At 38.3% G+C, this 27,232-nt stretch overlaps 1 protein-coding gene across 1 annotated transcript in view; it reads left to right on the top strand.

Moving 5' to 3' along the window:
• LOC122790366 (solute carrier family 2, facilitated glucose transporter member 6-like) overlaps positions 1–27,232 on the top strand; it is a 146,910-nt gene that overhangs the window by 27,127 nt on the left and 92,551 nt on the right. The window contains exon 2 of the mRNA XM_044057884.1: positions 22,449–22,602. Coding sequence (XP_043913819.1) covers positions 22,449–22,602 — 154 coding nt within the window. The remainder of the gene's footprint in view (positions 1–22,448; positions 22,603–27,232) is intronic.

The following is a 27,232-nucleotide window of genomic DNA, read 5'->3' as shown; positions in this document are numbered from 1 at the left end:
ATCTACATCCCTAACTGACAGAGGCAGCCTGTAAATGATTGACCAGCCAAGCCGTAGCCTACATGCAACTCATAGAGTAATCTTAAGGTTCTTAAAATTGTCAGATATACTTGGAATACATGTGTAGGTTTAAAAAGGACCCTGTGGTCATTAGCCTAGTATAAATCCATGAACCTATGTCATCCCAAAGTCCAGGATCTTCCATTATCCCAGAAAAGGATAGACACTTGTACAGCAGAAATCGCACACATCTAATGAAACTATCAAATCATGCTTTTTTGCTAAAGGATCAAAGGATCAATCCTGATCCTAAGTTGTTAGATGCTATGTATGAGATTCCATTGAAACTGTCCTTAGCTGAAGAGAGAGAGAATATTTCAAATCCTACTATATGCAATGTGCATTCCAGTCAAGGAACTGTTACCTTAAATTTCTGCAACAAGTAGCAATTAGTCGTTATCGCATAGGTTCATAGGAGGTTACTAGGCTAACAGCCATAGATCCCTTACAAGCCTAGCCATATTTATTCCAAGTTGCTTCAACTGTCTGTGAGTAGGTGAGTGATGTTCTCAGAGGTAAGAGTCTGTGGTAGTTAATACGGACTTCCACTGTCCAGGAGGGACATGAGCACCACCCCAGGAGTGAATTTGCAGTCACCCATATATTGATCTAGGTTGCGTTTGAAGGGGGTCAGGGAGAGTCTCTGTTTCATGTGAATTGGAAGCTTGTTCCAGAGAAGTGGCAGTCTCTGGGTGGTCTATCTTTCTCTCTAGCATGACCTCGGAACAACAGCTACTGTACCAGAGATATCAGGCTGGATGGACACCCTATATGTACACACAATATTTAACTGGGTTTGATTAATATTTGTTCAGTGGGCTTTCTAATTGAACCTAGCACAGCTTTGATATTTAGTATGCAGTGAACATTGTATAAGAGTTAACTGACACTTTATTCCTCATAAAATTGATACAAAATGTAACCACATATTTTCAGAATTAAACACTTTAGTTATAAAAAAAAAATCAGAGTACTATGTCTTGTAAAAAATCCTTCATAAATTATCTAGTAAAAAGTTATCTATCTGAGGTAAGAATTATACTTCCTACCCCACCTGCACACATAAATTCCATGTATTATGTAGCACTGTAGACACTAACATTGTTTCCTGTTAGAAAGCAGGGAGTAGCAAGTAAAAGTGATGTGTATTTCATCCAGCTTTGTTAAAATAATTTACGTCTTTGAGTATGTGGGCACTGGACTTTAAAGTTGTGGTTTACCTTAAGATTTATGAGCTTTACAGATATTTAATTCAAACCTAGGCAACAGGGATATTGTTGCAAATTGCATAATACACAGTGATTAGTATTCAAAAGTGCACATGCTAATCGAACACCTAATCAGTGTGCCCATTGTAAATCGAGTATATCCTAATAGAAAGAAATCTGGCCACTTAAGTACTGTTGAACAGCCAGACTTTCTACTGCGATATACTAAGTAAAGCTCTCTTCAGATATTTTGAGGGATAGAGCAAAATATTAAATAAATCACAAGTTTCTGCACACCTATGGATAGCTGACAGGCACAGTTAATTGTACTACAATCAGTCATAGTGCCATTAACCTTACTTCTCACTGTCCAGCATAACATCTCTCATTTTCCAAATATTTTGGTTCAGTTCCTCATACATTTTTGCTTGCACCTCACAGATGTACTAGTCAGCACAGAAATCTCTGTTTTCTCTGTAGTTAGTGCAAAGCTTAAAAGTAGTTCATTGTTGTGTGTGACAAATGACATGTATAAACTGAATTCCAAGCATAAAAACTACATGCTGGACAGCTGAATGAACTTGGCAGCAAGCAAAATTCTCCAATTAGTTTTCTCAGTATATTCACCATTCAGTAAATGTAGTCTAGTACAGAAATTCCTGGCATACCTTTCAAGTACACATGCTTTTCAAGAATATCTGTGAATTCTACCTCAAAATATGTGCTCTGTCCCTTATGTTTGTGTGTGTGTGCGTGTGTGTGTGTGTGGGGGGGGGGGGGAGTTAAAAAAATAAGAATTACAGTCACTAAATAAAACCAGTTTTTATAGATTTATTCATAGGTTCATAGGTAGGTACTAGGCTATCTGCCCGAGGGCATTTATAAGCCTAGCCAGAGTGTGTCAGCTTTCACCACCCCATTGATTAATTAACTGATCCTCTGTCAAGCAGAGCCAATTAAGTGATCCTAGGGGTGTATTTTCTATTATCCATCCACTCGTCAAGTTTTCTCTTGAAGCGTGTTAGTGAAGGGCTCTGCCTAATGAGGTTTGGAATTTTGTTCCAAAGCATGGGGAGTCTCTGTGACAGGAATCTATCCCTCCAGCATGTTCTATTTATTGTTGTGGTGAGGTTTATCTCACTAGAGCGCGTGGCTTGCAGTGACTTGGATTTCTTTAAGTGGAGCATGTCCATCAATTCTGAGCTGGACATGGCTTTGTAAGTCAGGCAGAGATCACCTCTGAGTAAGCGATATGCCACTGAGTACAGCCAGAGATTTTTCAGTCGGGCTGAATAAGACATATGTTTGAGGCCAGTAATCCTCTTGGTGAGGTACTTTTGTGGTCTCTCCAGCTGTTGGAAGTGTCTTGTGAGGTACATCCCAAATGGGGCATTGTACTCTATGATGGGTCTGATGAGTGACGAGTAGAGGGGCACTATAACCTCTTTATTTCTAGATGTGAACACTTTAGGGCCACATAGAAGGATTTCCTAACTACTTTGGCAATATGATTGTCAAAGGAGAGATTACTATCTACCTGGGTCCCCAGATCTCTTATTAACTCTTCTGTAGTTATGGGGCTACCACCTATGTGGCAATTCGTGGGTGTTTTATTTTTCCCAAACGGGATGACTATGCATTTTTTGGCATTTAGCTTGAGGCCATGACTTTGACACCAGGTGTCCGTCTCAGTAAGGTCCTTTTGGAGGATGTCTGTGTCAGCCAGAGAGTCAGTTATGGCTCCCAGTTTGCAGTAATCAGCGAACTTGGTTAGCCATAGTCCTCCTGTGTTTGCCTGTACTTCTGAGAAGTATATGCCGAAAAGTAGGGGTCCCAGGATCAAGCCTTGTGGGACACCACTTGTGAATGGTTTAGAGTCGGACCTGGAGCCCGCTATTCTTACCGTGTGAGTTCTGTCTGTAAGCCAGTTGGCAACCCATCTCGTGGGGGGTTTATGTTTAGGCTGGTGAGTTTTTCTGTAATACCCGAGTGGGGAATGGTGTCAAAAGCCTTGGTGAGGTCAAAGTAGGCTGTGTGAACAACCTTTCCCTCGGCTATGGCCTTGGTGACTGTCTCGAAGAAGTCAACCAGGTTTAGTAGGCATGATCTGCCTTTAACAAAGCCGAACTGGGTCGGGTCAAGTGTTTGGAGGTTCCCAATGTCTTTGTTAATGAGTTCCATGATGATGCGCTCCATAGCCTTGCAGACCAGGCTAGTCAGGCTTATGGGGCGACAGTTACCAGGGTCAGTTGTGGCCCCTCCTTTATGGAGTGGAATAACTGTTGCTTTGCACCATTCTATGGGCATGTAACCTGTGGAGAGGCTGAGGTTGAACAGCGTGTTTAGGTGGGGGGTTAGTTCATTCTGTAGTTCATGCAAGATGCAGCCTGGGACACCATCTGGCCCCACTGACGCTGTGTTTTTGGCTTTTGAAAGGGCTGTTTTCACCTGTGCATCTGTGATTTCCAGGACACTACACTGTTGTTGTGGGCCTTTCTTCTGAACTATATCCCGTGCAGTGTACCTATGTACTTTACAAACATCAGTAAACAATGAAAATGTGGAGGAACACTAAAGTGTCATTATAAAATGGCATTATTTAAGACTACGTGGTTTTGTTTGTAATTATTTAATTATTTAAGACAGGCAAGTAATTCCTTTCTTAAATAAGGTTTTTGATAATGACAATAATCCACTCCTAGATGTGGGTATCACAGGATTTTCCCACAGATGGTTTTGTTTTATCACTAGGGTTTTACCTTGGGTAGATTCTTTTATGTGCACACCTATTCGTGGGTTATTGCTAAAATAGTTACTTCATGAATCTTTCTTTATCTTTTCAATTATGTGACTATAATTCAAAAAACAATCAGAACAGCAGCAACAACAAATATTCCTATTTTAGATAACAGATAACAGAATAAAATACAAAGCATCATGGATTCCATCACCTGAAAGACTGTACAATAAAGAATCCAAGTAGCAGGACGTCAGGTATATGTGAACATTAAATGTTTCAATCATCATGTCTTGCAATTCAGAATTTGGTTAGTAGGACTTCAGGTATCTCAGGCATTAAAGACAGCCTGGTGGAGTTCTCTCAATGCAACATTTAAAGGCAAGACATTCAGGATTTTAGCAACAATTCTGGTAATAGATTTTTCAAGCAGTGAAATCTCATACTTCAAAAACAGCTCAGCAATACTTTTGTGAAGTAGTCTTCAATATAGCAAAAATGTCAGGCTTACATGCAAAGAAGTTCCAACATTTTTTAACTGAGTATATTATTACCCATCCCATTGTTGCCTGAAAGGTACACTAATAAAATATGGAACATAAAATATAGTAAAATGCAGTTTATTGCAAACAGTCTAATTTTGATTCAAACAAACATATTTTGTTGTTATCGTTTGATCTTAAAATGTCTTTCAGTTAAAAAAATGCTAAATCCTTGAAAAACGATGTCTTAATTCATTACCTACTGATATCATGTCATTCAAACCTGGTAGAGATGACATGTTCACTCTTATCTGTCATCTTAATTCTTACTGCTCCAAAACATAGTTGGTTAATTAAGAAATCGTTTTGTCAAGGATTTAGCAGTTGTTTAAACTGAGAGACATTTTAAAATCAAGAGATAACAAAAAGGCATGTTTCAAGCAAACTTGGACTGGTTATAGTAAACTAATATAGTTTATGTTCTGTATTTTATTAGTGTACCTTTAAGGAAGCAATGGGATGTGTCACATGTTTTTTAAAAAAAAAATATTTAATGAGGCAGCAAAATTGTTTTAATGGTTCTGATTGTGTCCGTTTAAATTAGGCCAAAAGAGCTAAACCAGTGTAACAAGATTTTTAATAAAACGATTCAGTCAAGTTTTACTACATCTGGCGTAATTCTTTGGAGTTTTATGGTTACTTTTGGTTATTTACACCATACCAGAGAACTGATCCATTTTTGTGTGAGTTTTTTTTTAATTAATTGAGCATGTAACAACTCAGACAAAGTTCACTGCACTAACAGACTCACTTTTTAGACCGCAGAGGTGCAATGATCCACAGGTATGACGAAACTGCTCTTGTGTATAAATGGAACCGCAGTAAAGTAAAGTAAGTAAGTAACAGTAAAGTAGGGTCAAGATTGATAAACACTGCTGTGTTAGCTCACATTATTTTGCCTGAACGTTTATCTGTGCAATTCTTTTTATTAACTAATGTTTATATTTTTATTTCAACAATTTCATATCTACTGCCTTTCAGTTTCATCTTTTGTTCTGCCAACCCCCTACTCCTCACTTGGTTTAGGCTCATTACAGTTTTTTAGGTTAACCTCTTCCATCCATCTTTTTAATCATGTTTTTATATTTATTCTTAAGAGCATTATCGACCATTTGCCTGGTTTCTTTTAGAATGGTCTTAAAACAATGTATCTCACTAAATTATTAAGGTTTAGTTATATATACAAAAGTAACATATTTCATGCACAAATTCTTTGTTTTAAGCCTACTTTTCAAAAAAATCTAAACTAGAAAGTGAATTTTAAAGATTTTCTATGTATCTTCAGTATTTTACATGCCACAAGTATGCATGAAGCATCATGATTCACTTTCATTTTAAGTAACCGGAATTAGCTGCTTTTAAGTTAAAATTCAAGGTTTTCCAAAATATTTAAAACATATGGGCAAAAATCTGTGTTTGCAAATAGTATTTTTTTCTAAGCTGGATTAAGGGGAAGGGGTCAAATGATTTCCCTGTCTTCCTTCTAATAATTTCCCTTACTGATTACTCAAAGGGACAGTAATTATTGCATAGGACTCTGTGGTCTAAAATGATTTACCTAAAATGGATAAAACCTCTCCAGACCACAGTACTGAAGCTTATCAGTTCTATTCTTTAAAAAGTATTAGCCATACACACACTCACAGTTCTTCCTTTCTGGGAATAAAAAAAAATCTCATTACACTCCTGATACAAGTTTCATCATTAGCAGTGAAAGAATTCACAAAGATCTTACCAAAGGACATTACTGAAACTAAACCTCTATACTGGTAGGTGATGTTGTTCACAGCTGTATCTATGTGGCTGTTTGTACAAATAACTGTTTTCTCCATATGTTTGCTGGTGTACATGTCAAAACATACCCACAATATCTATCTAGCTACACACACACACACACACACACACACACACACACACACACACACACACACACACACACACACCATGCTAGCCATAAACAACTAGTTACAGTGGCGGCTGGTGACTTCAAATCAAAGGGGGGGGGGCTGCAGGAGACAGTTGAATGGGTGAGGTCAATGGGAAGGGGTGTGGCCAACTAGAAAGCGATGGAGCTATGCTCAAAACCACAAAACCTGGGACTTTAATTAAATATGCTGCCCTGGGTGCCAAACCATCATTATGAGAGTCCAAGCAAGACAAAATGAAGTAGGGAAGAAAATAAATATTTCAATGCATTGGCTACATGACAGCTTACTTAATATCTAGATTGAAACAAAAAGTTTGTGTCGCATGAAAAAATAAATTACTTTTTAAAGGCCATGGAACGTATTATCATGGAACTTATAAACAAAAACACTGGCAACTTTCAAACACTGGACCCCACCCAGTTTGGGTTCATGAAGGGCCGGTCATGCCTCTTGAACCTGATCGACTTCTTCGAATCAGTCACCAGAGCCGTGGACGAGGGTAAGGTGGTTTACACATCCTACTTGGACCTCGCCAAGGTTTTCAACACTATCCCCCACTCTGGAATCATAGATAAACTTACTAAGCTGGGCATTAATCCCTACATCACTCAATGGGTTGCAAACTGGCTTACTGACAGAACACACACTGTAAAAGTAGCTAAACTCCAAATCCAGCTACAGACAAGTGACAGGTGGTGTACCGCAGGGTTCTGTCCTAGGACCACTCTTGTTTGGCATCTACTTCTCTGAAGTACAGGCCAACACAAAGGGACTTTGGCTTTCAAAGTTCCCAGATAACTGCAAGCTGGGAGCCATTACTGAATCCCCAAATGATGTGATTATACTATAAAAGGGCCTTACCAAAACAGATGCCTGGTGCCAGAGCCATGGGCTCAGGCTAAATGCCAAAAAATGTATAGTTGTTCCCTTTGGGAAAAAACACATACCTGTGAACTACCACATAGGTGGCAGTATACTAGACACCAAAAGTGTGATAAGAGACCTAGGGACACAGGTAGACAGTGGTCTCACCTGTGATAACCACATAGCCACAATAGTTAGAAAATCCTTCTATGTGGCACACCTCATCACTATGGGCTTTTCATTCAGAAAAAAGGAGGTCATTGTCCCTCTGTACCCATCCCTCATTAGACCCATTATAGAATACAATGCCCCATTTGGTATGTACCTCACAAGACATCTGCAACAACTAGAAAGGCTGCAGAAATACCTCACAAAAAGAATCACAGGCCTAAAGCAGATGCCTTATGCTGACCATCTAAAGAAACTCCAGCTATACTCTGTTGCATATCACCTACTCAGAGGCAATCTCTGCCTAACATACAAGGCCATGTCAAACCCAGAGTTGTTGGACATGCTACACTTAAAGAAATCCCAATCCCTCCGAGCCACAAGCTCCAGGGATCTTAACTTTGTCATCACGATGAATAGAACATGCTGGAGGGATAAGTTCCTGACCCAGAGACTCCCTATACTCTGGAATAGGCTGCCCATACATGTCAGGCAGAGTACCTCAATGTCCTTCTTCAAGAGGAACCTTGATGATTGGATGGGAGACAGAAAATTCACCCCGGGGATCACATCAGCAGCCCTGCTAGACAGGGGTCCAGGAAAGTAAATATTTTTGTGAAGCAATAGCCAGGGAATAGTTATGGCTAGGCTTCTTTAGGCCCTGGGGCCGATAGCCTTGTACCTACCTATGAACCTATTACTGGAATGCCAGTTGAAATCAAGTATAAAAAAACAAGCAGCAATAAACTCAAACCACTTCTCCTTGCACTGCAGTTCTAATTATAATTTATATTCAGCTTTATAAAAGTACCAAGTAACATGCTGAAAGTTCTGTGATACCGATTAGCCCCACTTGTAAAAATGTTTCTTGTCCAAAAAAGACCTGCTGTCTGACAACAACTATCTACTTATTTCATAGGGAAAACATGATCAAAGTAAAAAATGAACAGCAAACAACAAAGAAGCTCAAGATAAATTGCTTAAAGGATTACTGCACAAGTTTTGGACCACATATGATAGATTAGCACTCTGTTTAGTTTACGGGTAAAGTCTGCAAAGATGACTTCAAGTCTCCAGTAAATCTAATGAGCTTCTGAAAATACTGTAATCCTGTCCTTTATTACAAATACTGTCATATGCAGTTCAGTACCTAAGACATATACGTTATCTTTTGTGAATATTTTGCATGGCAACAGCAAAAAGGCTTTCAATGTTGATAATTCTTTAACAGTATGCTTATTAAAGCTTACTTGCATCTTACAATCTCAGACAGGCTTACCTGATGGCCATTAAAGCATTGCTACTTAAACACAGAGCAACAGGCAATGCAACAACATGCATTTTCTGAATAATAAGAAACATAAATCAACAGTATAAAAATATGACAGAAAACCGTAACATTCTGCAAAATCATGGACAGATAAAAAGGCACTGTAGTACGTCTGTCTACCCTGGATGGGGGGATACTTTGCACACTTAAACTGCATAACTGCTCCTTGCCTTGGTTGGACACATCCAGAGTCACTACAGGGGGGAGTGGGGTACAACAAGTATGTCACAATTTGAAATGTCTCTGACTGGTGGTGATGGCTCTGACACATTTGTCATAACTCTCAACCTCAGAACAAGAAATCTAGAAAAAGCCATAAATAGAAGTGGGACAAAGGCCCAAAAATAAGGACACTTTTTAAATATTGCTCTTATAAACTTAGAAAGGTAATAGAATAGTGGGTCTTGCATTAATATGAATTTTCTGAAGGGTATGAAATCTGAAACTGAAATGTCAGTCATTATTTTCTAACTTCAGTCTTTAATGATTTGCCACTAATTTGCCAGATAACCAGAATTTTATGAAAAATGGACCAAACTGTGATGCAAAAATATAAAATAGCCACACAATACAGCTGGGAACCTGTCAAAGAAGGGACACTTTTTTAATATTAATACTGTTAAGTTGAGCAGTTGACAAAATAAGAGAATCTACATGCATTTCTAAAGTAAAAATAATGTGTAAGTCTGATCATTACAATTGTTTATTAATTGTAAACCCTCCACGTTTCCTCCAAAATTGCCATTTTGCAGAGGGATTATTAGGGGGAGAGCAACATTTTGAGCCAAAATTGGGGACAGTTGAGAGGTTTGGATATACCTAATTCTATAAAGCAATTTATTTGCGCATACCTCTAAACCTCTTACTGCAGGAAATCTGGACAAGGCCAAATATATTGGGGGAACAAACAAACAGTACTAAAATATGCTCTTCTATAAACTTAGTTGATAGAATAACAGGTCTTGCTTTAGCATGCATTTTTCTGAAGGGTATGAATTCTGAAACTCAATGTCTGTCATTATTAAATGACTTCATTCCTAAATGATTTGCCAGAAAACCACAAATTTATGATGAACAAACCAAAAATAAGAAGCAAAAATCTATTCATTCTGTGAAAATCTGGACAGTTGATAGGTATTTTTCAGCCGGGAAAATTGTGCGGCAGCTGTAGCATAGACTAAATTCAGACCTGATGAATCTAGCTTTGTTTGTATAACATGAGCACTAATCCAGACCATCTTTTTTTGGAGAAGGTTCCCTGCACCCTAGTGGCAGGAGTGTGCAGTTAGAACTTGTCTGATCGAAGACTGCTGGAAAGGGGCTCAGTTTTTAGCTTTTTATTGGTTAATTGGTTAGGTTGTTTAAATCAGTTTGCTCATTTGCTACTGTTATATTAAAAAAATAAATAAATAAATAAAAAATACACTTTATGCATTGCCATTTAGCTAGGGTTAAACTATTCCCGGCGCCATAAAGTCTGCTCTTCAAAATTTCCCTTAGAACTAGCCAGATTTTTTAGTTTTAGCACTCAAATCTGTTTCTTTGATCTCAGCACTTGTTCAGAACTCGTTGTAAGCACTAAATAAGCTACAAATTACTACAGCACTTAACATTCCTCACTTGTCTAAAGGAAAACAGTTTTTAGTACTTAATAAATAAGCACCTATCCAGGCATGTCTAAGGGTCAGCTCCCAGTGTTTTCTCCTGTCTACCTGATGAATCTGGGCATCTTGGGGCAATGCAGCAATTGCCTCATGTACACAGAAAACCCTCTCCTCCTACCACCCAACACTACAACCTGTGAGAAATGCACTTATATAGCCAAACTAGAAGCAAATCTCTCTTCACCCAAGACTAGACTAGACAGTCAAGAGGAGAAGGTAAACACTTGCACCACACCACACTCATCACATAGTCCCTCAAAACCTACACCACCAAAACACATACATAGCAACACAAAACACATGCCTATATTCACGGAGGCTCTCAATAAAAATCTGCTCAAACAACAGAGACCTCCAAAACAGAAATGCAAGCAAGCTCCACTTCCCAACACAACCCAAATGACACAAAGCCCACAAACTCAGTGTGCCACTCAATCACAGCCCATAAGGCATAACAACGTACACAACACTCTAGTCATAGGTGACTCTATAGTCAGGCACACTGATGTTCCACTCACCAGGCTAAACAAGGAGAAAGTTACTGTCAACTTCCTGTCGGGTGCCAGGATCCACCACATAAGGCACACACTTAGGTCACTCCACAACAAGTACAAATATGACTTTGTCATTGTCCATGTTGGTTTGAAATGACCTGAGACATACCTTCCTGGACTACTTGAAAAGAGACATGGAGGAGCTCTTTGATCTTGTAGCCTAGGCAGGTATGACCCTAGCCCTGAGTAGCATCCTGCCATCACCTAGAATGATACCACAGTACAAGGACAAAATAATTGACTTCAACAATTGGCTAAGCTTCTGGTGTCATTCTAAGAGGATCCAGTATCTGTCTGCTTGGGATGACATGATCGACAGACCAAGATGCTTTGCCGGAGATGGTCTGCACTTGACGCCCTTGGGATTCTGGATACTGGCTAAGGCTCTTGCAACACCTATAGTGCTTTTTTTAGGCAAGGTTCAAATGACAAATTCACCACTGTAACAGGTACAAGAAGCAAAATCTGAGGGTAATGCTACTCAATGCTTGAAGTCTAAACCTCAAAATGCATTCACTAGAGGCACTCCTTAAATTGGAGAACATCGACATCTGTGCAGTGACAGAGACCTGGTTCAAGGTTCCAGAGGGCACTCCTGCATTACCAGGCTATAATTCAAACCACACCTTTCAGCCACCTAACCAGGACCAAAACACTAAAGGTGGAGGCGTGTCCATAATTCATTAAGGATATCCACACCTCCAGGCTAGTTGCTCAGCATAATGCATCCAAGATTATCCAAGTGCAACTAACTCTGGGCAAGACTGCAGTCCAAACTGTAACTTGCTACAGATCCCCCACCATGCCCCGGAATTCCCACTCTTCATTTCTTGATACACTGGAAAATATTAGGGTACAACCCAACACCCTAATAATGGGTGATTTCAACTAACCCACCATTAACTAGGAAAAGTACTCGTGTACCAAGTCTTTTGCTCAACGTTTTCTGGAATTCATAAATTCCAATGCCTTTGATCAACTTATCCACACCCGCACCAGGGGCAGCAATATCCTAGACTTGGTCATTACCAACATGTGCTACCGGTGTTCCACACCAGAGGTCAGTTCCTCGTTGGTCAGATCCGACCACAAGCTAATCATCCTAGACATCCAAATCCCGCATCCCACCCCCACCCCCCATTAGGGAAACCACTGTAAAAAATTTCTCCAAAGCTAACTTCACACTTCTTAAAACAGAAGTGACAAACTTCACGACACAGATGCAGACGGACAATAGCGGTACTACTGCTGAATCCTACACAAATGCACTTTATAAGCACTTACAAAAGTGCATGGATCGTGCTATCCCTAACAGAACCAAGATGCTATCCTCCAAAAAAAGGAAGACAATCTGGTGATACCCTGCCATAAACAAACTCTACAACAGAAGAAAGAAACTGTTGCAAAAAAGAGTAAAATCCCATGAGTGGAGGAACTCCTTGGTCAGCCTCAGTAAGAAGCTGAGATCTCTCATAAAATCCTCCAAAGCTAGTTACGAAAACAAAATCTCCACTGATTCTAAAGACAACCACAAAGCATTCTATAGCTATGTCAAGAATCTCAATGGCAACACTCAGATCTGCTCTGAGTTACAGCACAATGGCACTAAATATACAGAACCAACTGATATTGCCAACATCCTGGCAGATAGGTTCAGTATTAACTTTACCCCCCCCCTCTCACCCCCTAAAGAGCCCATCTCTATATCTGAAGAATGCAAAGTTCCTGTAATCATGGCTGTACTTGTAAAAACCACACTCTTCAAAGCCAAAAACACAGCATCCATGGGACCTGACAACATCCCAGGCTGCATTCTACATGAACTACAGAATGAACTGGCACCGCACCTAAGCACCATGTTCAATCACAGTCTCACCTCAGGCTTTGTGCCCACTGAATGGCGCACAGCAACAGTTTTCCTACTTCACAAAGGGGGAGCCACCACGGACCCTGGGAACTACCACCTCATTAGACTAACGAACCTGGTCATGGAACATATCTTCATGGAACTTATAAACAAAGACATTGGTAATCTCCAAACTCTGGATCCCACCCAGTTCAGGTTTGTAAAAGGCAGATCATGTCTCCTAAACCTGATAGACTTCTTTGAAGCAGTCACCAAAGCCGTAGATGAGGGTATGGTGGTTCACACAGCCTATCTAGATCTCACCAAGGCGTTTGACACCATCCCCCACTCTGGAATTATAGATAAACTCACTAAACTAGGTATAAATCCCTATGTCACAAGATGGGTTGCCAACTGGCTCACTGACAGAACCCACACTGTGAAAGTAGCATACTCCAAATCCAACTTCAGACCAGTGACAAGTGGAGTACCACAGGGTTCGGTCCTGGGTCCTCTCCTGTTTGGTATCTACTTTTCTGAAGTGCAGGCTAACACAGAAGGTCTTTGGCTAATGAAGTTCTCAGATGACTGTAAACTAGGAGCCATAATTGAAACTCCTATCAATGTAAGACAGATGCCAGGTGTCAAAGCCATGGCCTCAAGCTCAGTGCCAAAAAGTGTATTGTCATCCTCTTTGGTAAAAGAGCTACCACATAGGTGGTAGTCTACTTAACACCGAAAGGGTAATAAGTGACCTTGGGACACAGGTGGAGAAGTAGTCTCTCCTTTGATAATCACATCACCAGAGTAGTCAGGAAATCCTTCTACGTGGCACACCTCATCACAAAAGGTTTCTCATCCAGGAAAAAAGAGATCATTGTTCCCCTCTACTTTTCACTCATTAGACCCATTATAGAGTACAGCACCCCTTTTGGTATGTACCTCACAAGACATCTACAACAACTGGAAAGGCCTCAGAAATACCTCACAATGAGGATTTCCGGCCTCAAACAGATGCCCTACGCAGACCGTCTCAAAAAATACCAGCTTTACTCTGTCACATATTGCCTATGCAGAGGTGATCTCTGCCTAACATACAAAGCTATGTCAAACCCAGAGCTGTTGGACATGCTCCACATAAAGAAATCCCAATCCATCCGAGCTACATGTTCTAAGGACCTAAACCTTGTCACCACAATAAACAGAACATGTTGGAGGGATAGATTCCTGTCCCAAACACTTCCCATACTCTGGAACAAACTACCTATCTATATCAAACAAAGCTCCTCATTAGCACTCTTCAAGAAAAATCTTGATGATTGGATGGGAAATAGGAAATTCACCCCAGGGATCACCTCTATGGCTCTGCTCAACAGGGGCACAGGAAATTAATTTTCCTGGGTGGTGAAAGCCAGAGTACCTTTTTGGCTAGGCTTGTGTAGGCCCTAGGGCCGATAGCCTAGTACCTACCTATGAACCTATGAACCTAAGAAATCCTACAACAATAAGTACCCCCCCCAAAAAAAAACCCCGAAGACCTAAGAGAAGTGATTGTTTCAGTCTGGATTCATCACTTTCAGTAGAATTCAGACTCAATCAGTGAAAATATTCAGTAACAAAAGTTTGTGCTTGAAGACAGTTGATTTAACTGGTTCCTAATCAAACACATCCAGTCAAGAACTGGGAAGAGGTGTACCTGAACTGATCAGATAATCAATAACCACCTTCCTGACTGTATTAAACTATATTCTTTGTATAATACAGTACAGTTGTTAGAGGGCATTTTAAATTCATTGTTTTGAACATTTTTCCAGTAAACAATTAAACAAAATGCATGCACCAATAATGACAAAATTGCCCAATCCAGAACATTTCCATCATAAAAGCATACTCAAACTTCTATAATCCACCAGTATCAATAAATATGCACAATCTCTGCAGAAGTAAAAGTCATCTAAATAATTCCACATTAAAGATATCTGTAACTAATGAAGAGGTTGCTGCTTGCAACCAACTTAATATTTCATTGTTTCATCTACAAAAAGTACCTGTTGCCCTTGAGGAATAAATTGCCTATGTTACATTAAAAAAAAGATAAGTTAGTAATATTGCAATAGGGAACAGATGGCAAGCTGATAGGTTCATAGTTTAGGTATCTCTGCCAAAGAGGACATTCTCAGGACTGCAGCACCCACCCCCTTTAAAAGTACAACACATACAGTATCAGCAATGCATCTAAATACTGTGAGAGTAGAACGCACAACCTTCTACATCAAAAGCAAGTATTCAGCCTGTCATGCTATTATCAGTGCAAGCAGGCTCAGCATGAGCAGCACTAAACTTCTCTTCCCCTGAAGCTCTCAGCTCCTTATAAAATGCACTTGACACTCAACCGTATCTCTTAACTTTGCAACACAAGAAATCTGGAAAAAGCCAAAATTTATTAGGGGGATGGGACAAAAGCCCCAAAACCAGAGACACATGTTAAACATTGCTTGTATAATCTTGGAAAATTGCTAGAATAAAATGTGTTACCACCATGCATTTCACTGTCAAGTCTTGAACCAAAGACTCTGTGCACTGCAGCCAGAGCAACATACCACTATGCCAAATCAGCTATTTCTTGTAAGACAGGAAGACTGAAACTTAAATGGCTATCATTTAGTGAATTCAGTACTCACCATAGCTCTCAACCTTTTAGCAGAAAACACCTAGACAAAGCCAGTAATTGGAGAATACAGCCCCCAAACATATTCAGTGAATTCAGTTCTCATCATAGCTCTCAACCTCTTAGCACAGAAAACATGGACAAAGCTAATGATGGAGGAATACAGCCCCAAAAATAGGGACAATTTTCAAATATTGATCTTATAAACTTAGAAAATTTCTAGAATAAAAGATTGAAGTCTGATATTCAAATGCCTGTCATTCACCGATTACAAAAATCCAGAAAACCACAGATTTTATGAGGAACAGAAAAGAACAAAAATCTGAGGCAAATATCTCAACAGTTTTCACAAGTGTTGGTGGGTAGGGAATTCAGGCTCTTACTACCTATACCCAAGGTACAGCGTTTGAGCCTGAGTAACTCAAGCTACCAGGTTTATTTAACTGGGGCATTACACACACACACACACACACACACACACACACACACACACACACACACACACACACACACACATACAGCACTTGTATATTCCTCTCTTGTAGCATCCTTTCCCTTAGAGTATATTCCTTGCAGTGGAGTGTCAAATACAAATCTCCTTTCCGTTCTTTCCCGGGAGCCAATCAGATGATGTTGTAGTCCAGTTTCTTATGTATGTGACTGCAGATGTTGCAGTCCGATCTCCTTCCAGTCTATGTGGTTACAAACTGCATAGACCTCTGGGCATCGGTGTACAGATGCCTCTCTCTGTAATCTGGACTGGTGAAATGGCAGTCCAGATGAGCACACATGTGCAGCGCCAATCCGGACTGGTTAAACAGCAACTACCTACATTGTATAGCTGGGGGGGGGGCTGCAGTCCTGCAGTCCAATAGCACAAGCCACCACTGACTAGTTATAATCTGGACCCAATTTTATGAATTCCCATACCTAGAAATACAACTTTTATTTTAATTGTATTTATTCTTTGCTGACCGGGTTAGTCTCACTTAGCTAGTGGTCTCTTTTCAGGTAAGACCAGAGGAAGTATTCATATGGAACAGGAAACATTTAGACTGAGCACTGTTTTCAGAGCCTCATATTTAATATATTTTGAGTTGGTCAACTTTGAAACAGTAGCAGAAATTTCTCAGTAGTTGCAGTTGTACAGTCATGTTGTAAGATCTTGGAGGTAGTTTATATCAAGTTGAAGGCATGGGGGATGCTTTTTTAATGGAATGTGCTCTTGGTGTAGTTGTCCATCTGTATGTGGTATGACAAAAGGTGATTTCAGCAATAGCCTATATATGCCTACACAAACACAAACACACACACACACACACACACACACACACACACACACACACACACACACACACACACACACACACACGTGTGTGTGTGTGTGTGTGTGTGTGTGGTGAGGGATCTATATCAGTTCTTCAGTGCAAATGACATGCATAATTAATATAGCAAACATAAAACCTCTAAAGCAAAGGGTTTTCTTAAAAGTAAAAACAAATACAGGGTTTCTGCAAGATGGGAAGACCTCCAGCACCAACACACACTTGCTACTTATATATTACAGAACAGTGTGGGAAATGAATTCCTTAGCCCACTGACTGACAATTTCAGTAAAGTCACACACCATATGTAAATTACATTTGTAAGTGTGAGTAACACATCACATCCATTCCCTTACATTAGTAAAACACATCAGCCTGCACTTACTTGAATACTTTGAAGCATTCTACAAAATAATTTTCTGTCTAAAGCTGCAAAATAATTTTCGAGTAACAGTGGATCAATGCAATCCATAGTGCGATATATATATATATATATATATATATATATATATATATATATATATACATATAATTATTTGTAATAAATATGTTATGTCTATATGCACTAATAATAATCTTTTTTGTGCAAAGAGCAGTTATTCATATCAAACCACAATATGTTTCTGCAACCTTATAAATCCTATGGTGCTGTGACATCACCATTACTAATTGTATCCAATGAATGACTTCAATGTCTGTATCTTAAATGTAGCTTAAAAGTAATGATCATTTAGGAAAATATTTTAGCCCACAAAATTATCTACCAATGATATTCTTTAATTTGTATTCATATCTCCTCCTTTACTCTATTAACATACAGTGTATCATGTAGGCACTTTGTAGACTGTCGTGAGCAAATGTGTTTCTTATTTCGGTTTTGCACAAAATAGAACCCTCTCTATTAGAGGAGAAGATGTGAATGCAATAAAAATGACAGACAGCTTGTAGGTATTGAAATGCATTTCTGTTCATGTAGCATACTTTAAAGGCAGATAATGTTGTTTTGGTAGTAGGCTGGATACCCACAACACAGGAAAACTGATCACCTTATTTCATTTCTCTATTTCTTGTACAAATATTAAAAAAAAAACGTATTTCGGGAAGTAACCTTCCAGTAGACAAAGTTAAACACACTGTAGGAGGAAGTTTGTGTAGCTTCAGATGTGACTTCAGTTTAAGCACTCTGATGGTTTACCAGCATACATTGTGCTTTCCTGTGGGAACCTTAAGTTAGCTGTTGAATGTGATTGTCAGTGTCAGGATTCTGACCACCCTGACTCTTCTGCTTTTGTGCAGGCAAAGGAGCATCTTACAGCATAAATGGCCTTGCAGTTCCCACAACAAATTGCTGTTGTCTCATGGGAACAGTGTATCTAGAAGGCTGACAAAAGCATAACCAACTTAAAATTCTCAGAAGAAGGTAATTTAAAGATCAAACTCAGTAAATGCTCCTTATAACCCAGATCACATGGGTGTGGTCACACACAGTGCAACAGTGTGGCAAGTACGCTCTCTGGTCTTCCATGTAGAAGAGAGAGAGAGAGTAACGAAAATGTGTTAAGGACAGAAAAGTATGAATTTATCTCATATTCCTAAACTAGAAATTCACTGTTCATCAGCTTCTTCGGGTGATAAGATGCTACCATGGCCCTTCAGTTTCATAAATTCTACAGACCCTGGAACAAGGCAAACCAGAACCAAAAGCTGAATTTAAACAGTTTTAATACGTGGAACTGACAACTGTTCTAAGATATAAGGAACCACCTCCTCAATAAAGTATATTTACAGAAGCACTCCAGTTACAATTAGATTTTTTAATTATTATTTAGTTAACTTTTGGTTGTGTATTTCCTCCCCTACTTTCCTTCAACCAGACAGGAAAGAGCAAAAGTGGTTTTCTCTCCCAAATCCAACAGGCTCTCTAGTGTAGGGCTTGTATGTCAGTTTGTGTTTCCTAGCTTGTCAGAGTGTTGATAAAAAATAATTGTTCCCCTAAACCTAAGAGGCAAACCGCTGTGATGCAAATCTAACAACACTTGCCCCTTCCATGCATCGCTGTATTTTTTTTTTTCTGCTTGTCTACCTTTAAGCATTTTAATACTAAGCAGATTTGTTTGACATTTTATTGACTGCTGTGTATAAGGTTATTAGTTTCTGAAGAAGGTACTTCTCTGACTAACTGTAACAAAACTGATTATTATTTTTACACTCCTCTGATGCTTCTCAAATGTGCGAGAATTAATTCCTACATTTAGGGAACATTGAAACATTCATTTCACATACATGGAACTACATTCATATTTTGTCCTCCCCTTTTTCCTTTTTACATTGCTACAACAGAAGTTGTCAGTCCAGATCAGCTTTACTGTCTCATTCTAACATCTACTTTGCCCTGTGAAGAGGAGTGTTGATCCCCATTACTGAATATTCCCTGCTTATCCTTACCCCTGTTGCATCATCACAGTGTCTCAGACAGCATGGTCAATGACATCTTTTGGTATGTAGAATCATTCCCTTATTGAGAGCACCACTGAATCAGCCATTCAGTTTCATGTGTCATACACATTTGTTTTTAAACTTCAAGAAGTGTCTTGTCCTTGTTGCCTGGTTGTTTTGCTATGGCCTTTTACCTTACTCTTCCACCACAATTTTATCCCACAACTTATCAAAGGATGATAGTAATTTTCTCTTAGTGCACTAGAAAGTTTGAACAGAACAGTATTCTATATTCTGCCAGGACTTCACCTATAATAAATGTTTTTCTGAAAAAAAAACAAAAAAAACAAAAAACAAGAAGCCATCTAAAATATCTTTTGCATCTGCTTTAGAGACCTCTCATTGCAATACGAAGAACATTTGCTACTGTTTTGCTGACTGCCAGAGTCAAGCAAGTTATATATATATATATATATATATATATATATATATATATATATATATATATATATATAGTTCCACTGACAGTTTACTCACAAGAGCCAGGTCCCACGTAATCACATGCCTCACATTAAGTATTACTTCTAACTCCTTGAAAGTATACTATACTCCCTTTTCTTAGAAGGATTTGCACTGATACTACCAGTATTGTAAAACCATGAGTCATAAGACATGTTACACAATATTTCATTGTAACTACTTACACTTTGTATGATATCCTGATCTAAATTACTGTAGTGTCAATCTGTATTTTCAAATATAACATCTAATGAAAAATGGTTGCCTGTCATCTTGGACAGTGTCTGGTAGTTCAGGATAACATCTGTTCATTTGACTCTCTGACAAGTTTTATTGAACTGGAATCTTTAACAAATGTCCTCAGTTTCTTATATATAACTGTACATCACTACCTTGAACTACATATGACCTTGGGTTTACATGAAGACCAACCACTGGAGTACAAGACTTGCAAGCCAAATTTTGATCTAGTGCCACTTTGAATATTTCTCCTTCTGGGAGAACAGGCAAGTTTTTTGCACTTCTATTATATTATTGCTGCTGTTTAAATTGTCCTTTCCTCGGACATTCTAATACTTGCATTCTTCTCTTTGGAACTAATAATGTGAAGGATGTTGGAAGCTTGGAATTCAGCCTTCTTAGTAATTACAATAGAGAAGTCCTACAGCTTGTAGTGGAACTGTTAAATGAATGTCAATTCAGTCTAATGCATGGATTTTATTTAATATGTTATTTGCAGTCTATATCATGTGTCCCACTTCAGCCTTGTGCTTTTAATTGCAACTATTTTGGACTTGATATCATATGGTGAAACTCTTAAAAAATCTACCCTCCTGACTTACAAACTGTGAACCATTTTATGACATCACCTGCTGAGGCACTCTCTGTCTTACAAATACTGACTTAATCACATCATTGCTGATAAGGCTGTCGCTTCCTTGAGTTGAACACTTTCTGGATGTAACAGAAACCCACTCTAAGTTAGAAATTAAGATTATTATGCTGCAACACGTCATCTCCTACATTTGACTATGTCATAGTTTCATAAAGTAAGAGGTCCTCTTTCTGATGTCTATGCATAATACATAACATATAGTTTTGCACCAAGCATTCATTCTATACTGCCATGTTGTGCCAGTATATCATGCTACATCAGTCTTTGCAGTCAGCTATACCAAAATGTAAGGTATGATTTTCAATAGCATTTGTCTTTGGATGAAACTGTATAATAATGTTCACACCTTTAAATAATATATATTGTATACAAACTAACTTTATTGAAAGCATAGTATGGTTTGATCGAAGGCTGTAAATGCTTTTATTTGTTTGGCCATCTTGACAATTTGACTTTTCCCTACAATAGACCCCCGCAACTTAAATATACCAACTATGAGATTGCACTACAGTGAGGACAAGGGAAATCTCCCGGTCCACGCTGTATGCCGATCCCTGTTCAGAATTTCAAAGTTTTAAAACTTCGAACATATGGTCTTCGATCATATGGGTTTCGAAGTTTTAAGATTCAAAATTCTGAAGGGGGCCCATATATATATATATATATATATATATATATATATATATATATTTTTTTTTTAAATAGAGTACATTACTTCATTGATGGATGGAGTCATAGGCTATGCAGCCATAAGAATACTGTGGGATCTGGCTGGTTAGAACACCACTGTAACTGCAGTTTAATAAAGTTTCTGTAGTCATCATTTGTTCACAGTACAGCTCTTTGACATGAGTCAGTACTGTTGTTCTTGCCATGTAGCTCATTTGCTTATGTAATGCACACCACCTACCTGCTTTGTACAATGTAACATCATTTGTGTAGCTGTACCTTGTAGTTATCTCTGAATCAGGAGCTAGACCTTTCATTGCATTGTTTCATGTACTGGTCCTATGCAGTGTGGGCCATATATCTAAATCTCACATGCGTATATAACCTTAGCAAAATCAGCAAAACATGCTAAGCAGTGCAAGTATGAGAGAAGCAAAATACTATTATGCACATATTATGGCCACAGATAGAGGAACTGTGTGCAGAACCCTGCTTACAGTTTCACAAGCTATGTTTTACAAGTCATGTTGTACATCTGAAGGTATGTGCAGGGGATCAGCTATAATAGTGCATGTAATGGGATGTATGATTCAGGAGCTACCCCTTTGTATTCACTCTGTATACTTTTAAACTGATAGAGTAAGTGGATAGCAATGAAAAGTGAGAAGAGGCAGGGGGACATGGTCAGAGCTGGATGATGGAGGGTGACTCCAGTCAGAAATGTGAAAATACTGGCATGTTCTTCCCTGGATTATAAGATTCACACTAGAGATACATTCAAGAAGTAATACAATATGGAGAAAGTAGGTGAATTGGGGTAAGTGAACAGGGGCAGCTATATAAGGAGTGGTTGATAACAGGATAATAAATTACATGATTTCTGTGCATTGGCTGTTTTGCATGGTTTGTATTCATACTAGTCAAATGTTTTCCAAAAGAAATATTTTATTTTCATTATTTTCCTCTTGTTTCTCCATCCATGTCAGTGAGTTGTTTTCCTCCCAATTCCTTCTTCTTTCCTTTCTTTTCTTACAGAAGCAACAGGAAGCTATTCCTAGCAGTATTTGCAGCTGTTCTTGGAAACTTCAGTTTTGGATATGCTATGGTATATACATCCCCAGTTATTCCAGTTTTGGAGTCACCAGATTCTAGCTTCTGCATTACAGAGGATGAAGCATCATGGTTTGGGGTAAGTAACAATATTTTATGCTTAAATATACAGGCTAATAATGTTTACACTCTTACTAGTAATACCCTCTATGTTTTGCAGTACAGCGGTGATAACTATTAAAAGCTGCTCCTCTGAAATAATATTTTTGTGCACAAAAAGTCTCATGAAATAAAATATTTTTGCTTATAGCATATATTCTTGTAACATTTTTCCTGATTATCTTTTAGAAGTGGAAAATACTGGGCAATTTCAATGACTCAGCAAAGGACGCAGCTTACACTTGCTTTTGGGATGGACATAAAGCTATATACCTGAACAGTAATCATAATTTTGAGCTATCATCTATCCCTAATAGTAATTTTCAAAAGACACACACATAATTCTCTTCAGAAAGTAAATCATAATCTAAAATTCACTAAACCCCAAAACAGTGTCTGTTACAGACATTCAGAAGTACACTATCCGCCCCTGTTTAACAAGAACATACTCAGCGATAATGAAGAACACTGGATTGTAGTTGTGTATCTGCCTAGTCCTTAGAATATTAAGGCAGTAGCATAGTTTGATAGCCACCTACTGCCATCATAACAGTGTTAACCTTTCACTGTTAAAAATATTAATAATAATAAAAAATATATACACTTCAACATCATCTGAAATGGTACAATAAAGCATTTGTAGGATTGTTCAGTTTTGACATATCCCTTATAAAATGTTTGATTTTTCTATTAAACCACAGAATATTACAGTTGGCCAATAATCTCAGACATTAGAGTTTCATACTTATTGTTTATTTCAGAAAATGATGATGTAAAACCTTTCCTTCTATTAACTCCCCAAATGAATTAAAAGAAATAAAGGTTCACACATATCTAAAACCAGCATTTGTATTGATGCAAGAGAACCCAGAACTGCATTCATGATCATGACTTATGCACGGTCCAGTGTTCTTCACTGTCTCTCCATATTCACACAGAAATAAATGACCTCTTCCTCCCTGTTCTCTAAGTTTAGCAACCTTAATTTTATTAAGCAATTTATTAGTTTAAGTAATTCACTTGTTCATCTGGGCTAGTCATTTTTTACAGTGGAGACCAATGGAATAAATAAGTCTCAATTTCAAAAATAACAGCAACAGAGTAGTCAAATGTATATGCTGTCATAAAAAAACAGTCATTTTGATACGCAGTTTATAAAAACAGATACTAAAAGTTTTGGAAAAAGAATGAGTAAAAAATATTCAACAGTATCAATAACAAGGTAAATAAAAAATCACATTCTACTTATATTAACTATAATGATCAAAGAATGTTATGTTATCAGTTTATTATGAGGAAAAAAATAGTCAAACTAGCAGCTGGCACAGCAGTGTATCAAACAATACCCTTAAAATGTTTATTATCATAGATTTAACTTGGAAGAAAGTGGCAGGAAAAATGAATATAGGGAAGGGACAAAAAATAAAGATAAGTAAGAGTAAAACACAAGGAGTGTCAGGGGTGTAGCTAGGATTTTCAAATTTGTACTCACAGCTCTCAAACTGCTAACCCCCTCCCCAGCCAAGCTACGGCCATTCTCATAATTCACGGTTCGCTCTTTTATTGTCGATGAAGAGGCATTCGCTGTAATGCCTCTTAAGTAATATAATATAAATTCACTCAAACTCAGTTCCTTGAATTGAAAATTAACCTGAAATGTCAGTTCTTTGAAAAATGCAGCATGGTAGATGGGGTAGAGAATTTATGCTTTTGTTTTCTGTAACTAAGGCACAGGTTTTGTGCTTGAATAAATTACTAACCACCTGCTACCCCTAACTAGGATGTTTCATTCACACACACACCCCTACCTACCTCTTAGTGCAAGAAATATGGACAAAGCCTAAAATAAACAGGGACATATATTAAATAATGCTCTCGTGAACTTAGAAAGTTGCTAGAATAACAGGATTTGTGCTAGTATGAGAAAGTTGCTAGAATAACAGGATTTGTGCTAGTATGAATTTTTCTAAAGGACATGAAGTCTGAAACTCAAATGTCTGTCATTATTTAGTAACTTCAGCCTTCAAGTGATTTTCTAGAAAATCACAAAATTTATGAAGAACAGACAAAAAATATGGGGCAAACATCTGGACATTCTGCAAAATTTGGACAGTTGAGAGGTATGCTACCTACCTACCATACACACACACACACACACACACACACACACACACACACACACACACACACACACACCTCTCAACCTCTTAGAGCAACAAACTCATAAATAAAACTGAGGCAAAGGCCCAAAAATAAGGACATTTTTTTTAAATATTGCTCTTATAAACTTAGAAAGATAATAGAATAGTAGGTGGTCTTGCATTAGTACAAATTTTCTGAAAGGTATGAAATCTGAAACTCAAATGTCTGCCATTATTTTGTAACTTCAGTCTTTAACAATTTGCCACTAATTTGCCAGAAAACTGCAATTTTATGAAAAACGGACCAAAAATTTGATGCAAAAATATAAAATTGCCAGACAATACAGCTGGGAACCTGTCAAAGAAGGAACACCATTTTAATATGAGCACAGTTAACTTAGAGCAGCTGACAAAATTAGAGAATCTACATGCATTTCTGAAATAAAAGTAATGTATAACTCTGATCATTACAGTTATTTATAAAAGTAAAGTAAAACTTCCACGTTTTCTTCCAAAATTGCTATTTTGCGGAGAGATTATTAGGGGGAGAGCAACATTTTGAGCCAAAATTGGGGACAGTTGAGAGGTTTGGATATTCCTAATTCTATAAAGCGATTTATTTGCACATACCTCTCAACTTTTTAATGCAGGAAATCTGGACAAGGCCAAATATATTGGGGGAACATACAAACAGTACTAAAAATTGACTTTGTATAAACTTAAGACAGTTATGACGTCTGAAACTTAACGTCGGTCATTATTTAGTGACTTCATTCCTAAATGATTTGCCAGAAAAAGGTTTATTTTGCATTTTACAGCACGAACACCAATAAATATCTGCTAAATAAAGCAATGCAGTCTCACAATGCAACTAGAATTAGCATTAAAACTTCTCTGCCCTTGAAACTCACATTTATTGAAACAGCATTAAAACCCACATTCAAAGAAAATACATTTTGCCAGTGGCAGATAAAGATTAACTTTGGGCTGTTTTCAAATCATAGGCCCCTTGCACATGAAACATACACGTGCTCTTTGATACACCTTCCATCATAAAAGTCTACTCAAACTTCTACAGTCCACCAGTATCAGTAAATATGCACAATCTCTGAACTTGTAAAAGCCATCTACATAATTCCACATTAGAGAAATCTGTAACTAATGAAGAGGCTGCTGCTAGCAAACAACTTTATATTTTATGGTTTCATCTACAAATAATGTGCCTGTTGCCCTTGAGGAATAAATTGCCTATGTTGCATTAAAAACAATGATACGCTAGTAATATTGCAATAGGGAATGGATGGCAAACTGATAACAGGTTTATAGTTACTACTAGATATCTTTGCCAAAACAGACTACAGCATCCACCCCCCTTTACAACACAGTACAGTATCAGCAATGCATCTACCTACTGTGGGAGAAGAACCCACAGCCTTCTGCATCAAAAGCAAGTACACTACCTGTTGTGCTATTAACAGTTGAAGCAGACTCTGCATAAGCAGCACTAAACTTAAGTTCCCCTGCAGCTCTCAGCTCCTTGTAAAATGTTGACACTCAGCTTTATCTCTGAACTTTGCAGCACAAGAAATCTGGAAAAAGCCAACATTTACTGAGGGGGGGACAAAAGCCCAAAAAACAGGGACACATTTTAAACATTGCTTGTATAATTTTGAAAAGTTGCTAGAATAAAATGCTGTGTTATCACCATGCATGTCTTGAACCCAGAACTTCTCACTTCACACCTTAGCACAAAAAAACCTGGACAAACATCAAAATCAATAATGGGTGAAATACTTCAGTTCTCACCATAGCTCACAACCATTCACACCTTAGCACAAAAAACCTGGACAAACATCAAAATCTGAACAAAGTTCAGAAATGGTGGTGGTTAGGGACTTTAGGCTGTTCTTACCCTGAAGCAAAAGTACAGGGTTTGAGCCTGGACACCTATAGCCAGCAGGTGTATTATGTGGGGGCATTCACACACACACACACACACACACACACACACACACACACACACACACACACACACACACACACACACACACAATCACACTTGTGAATCAATACACACACTCACTCCTACCTTTGTTTCCCTTCTGATAATCCATTTGCGATTGTTTCCTGCTCACGAATCAATCCATTGCTTGCCTTCCAAGTTTGGCTCCTGCTTGCAGCCACCTTCCGATAATCCTACCTTTGTTTCCCACTCATGAATCCATTGCTTGCCTTCCAAGTTTGTTTCCTGCTCACAGCCAGCCAGCCGGACATGATGTGAGCTCACTTCCGACTGGCTGGTATGCTCCTTAAAGGAGCCAACACCCTTTAAATATGTACTTTTTTTTTCAAAAAAGCTACCCCCTTCTAAAAAAGTTGTACTGAAATCAGTACAGTGCATATGCCTCCCGACGTCCCTGAGTGTAGGAATACTAATACTAATATTAATACTACTAATAATAATAATAA

This window comes from Protopterus annectens, chromosome 16.part0 (assembly GCF_019279795.1).
Source record: "Protopterus annectens isolate FY-2018-M chromosome 16.part0, PAN1.0, whole genome shotgun sequence".
Classification (NCBI taxonomy): domain Eukaryota; kingdom Metazoa; phylum Chordata; order Ceratodontiformes; family Protopteridae; genus Protopterus; species Protopterus annectens.
The sequence above is the reverse complement of the archived record's forward strand: the minus strand, read 5'-3'. Positions and strand labels throughout refer to the sequence as shown.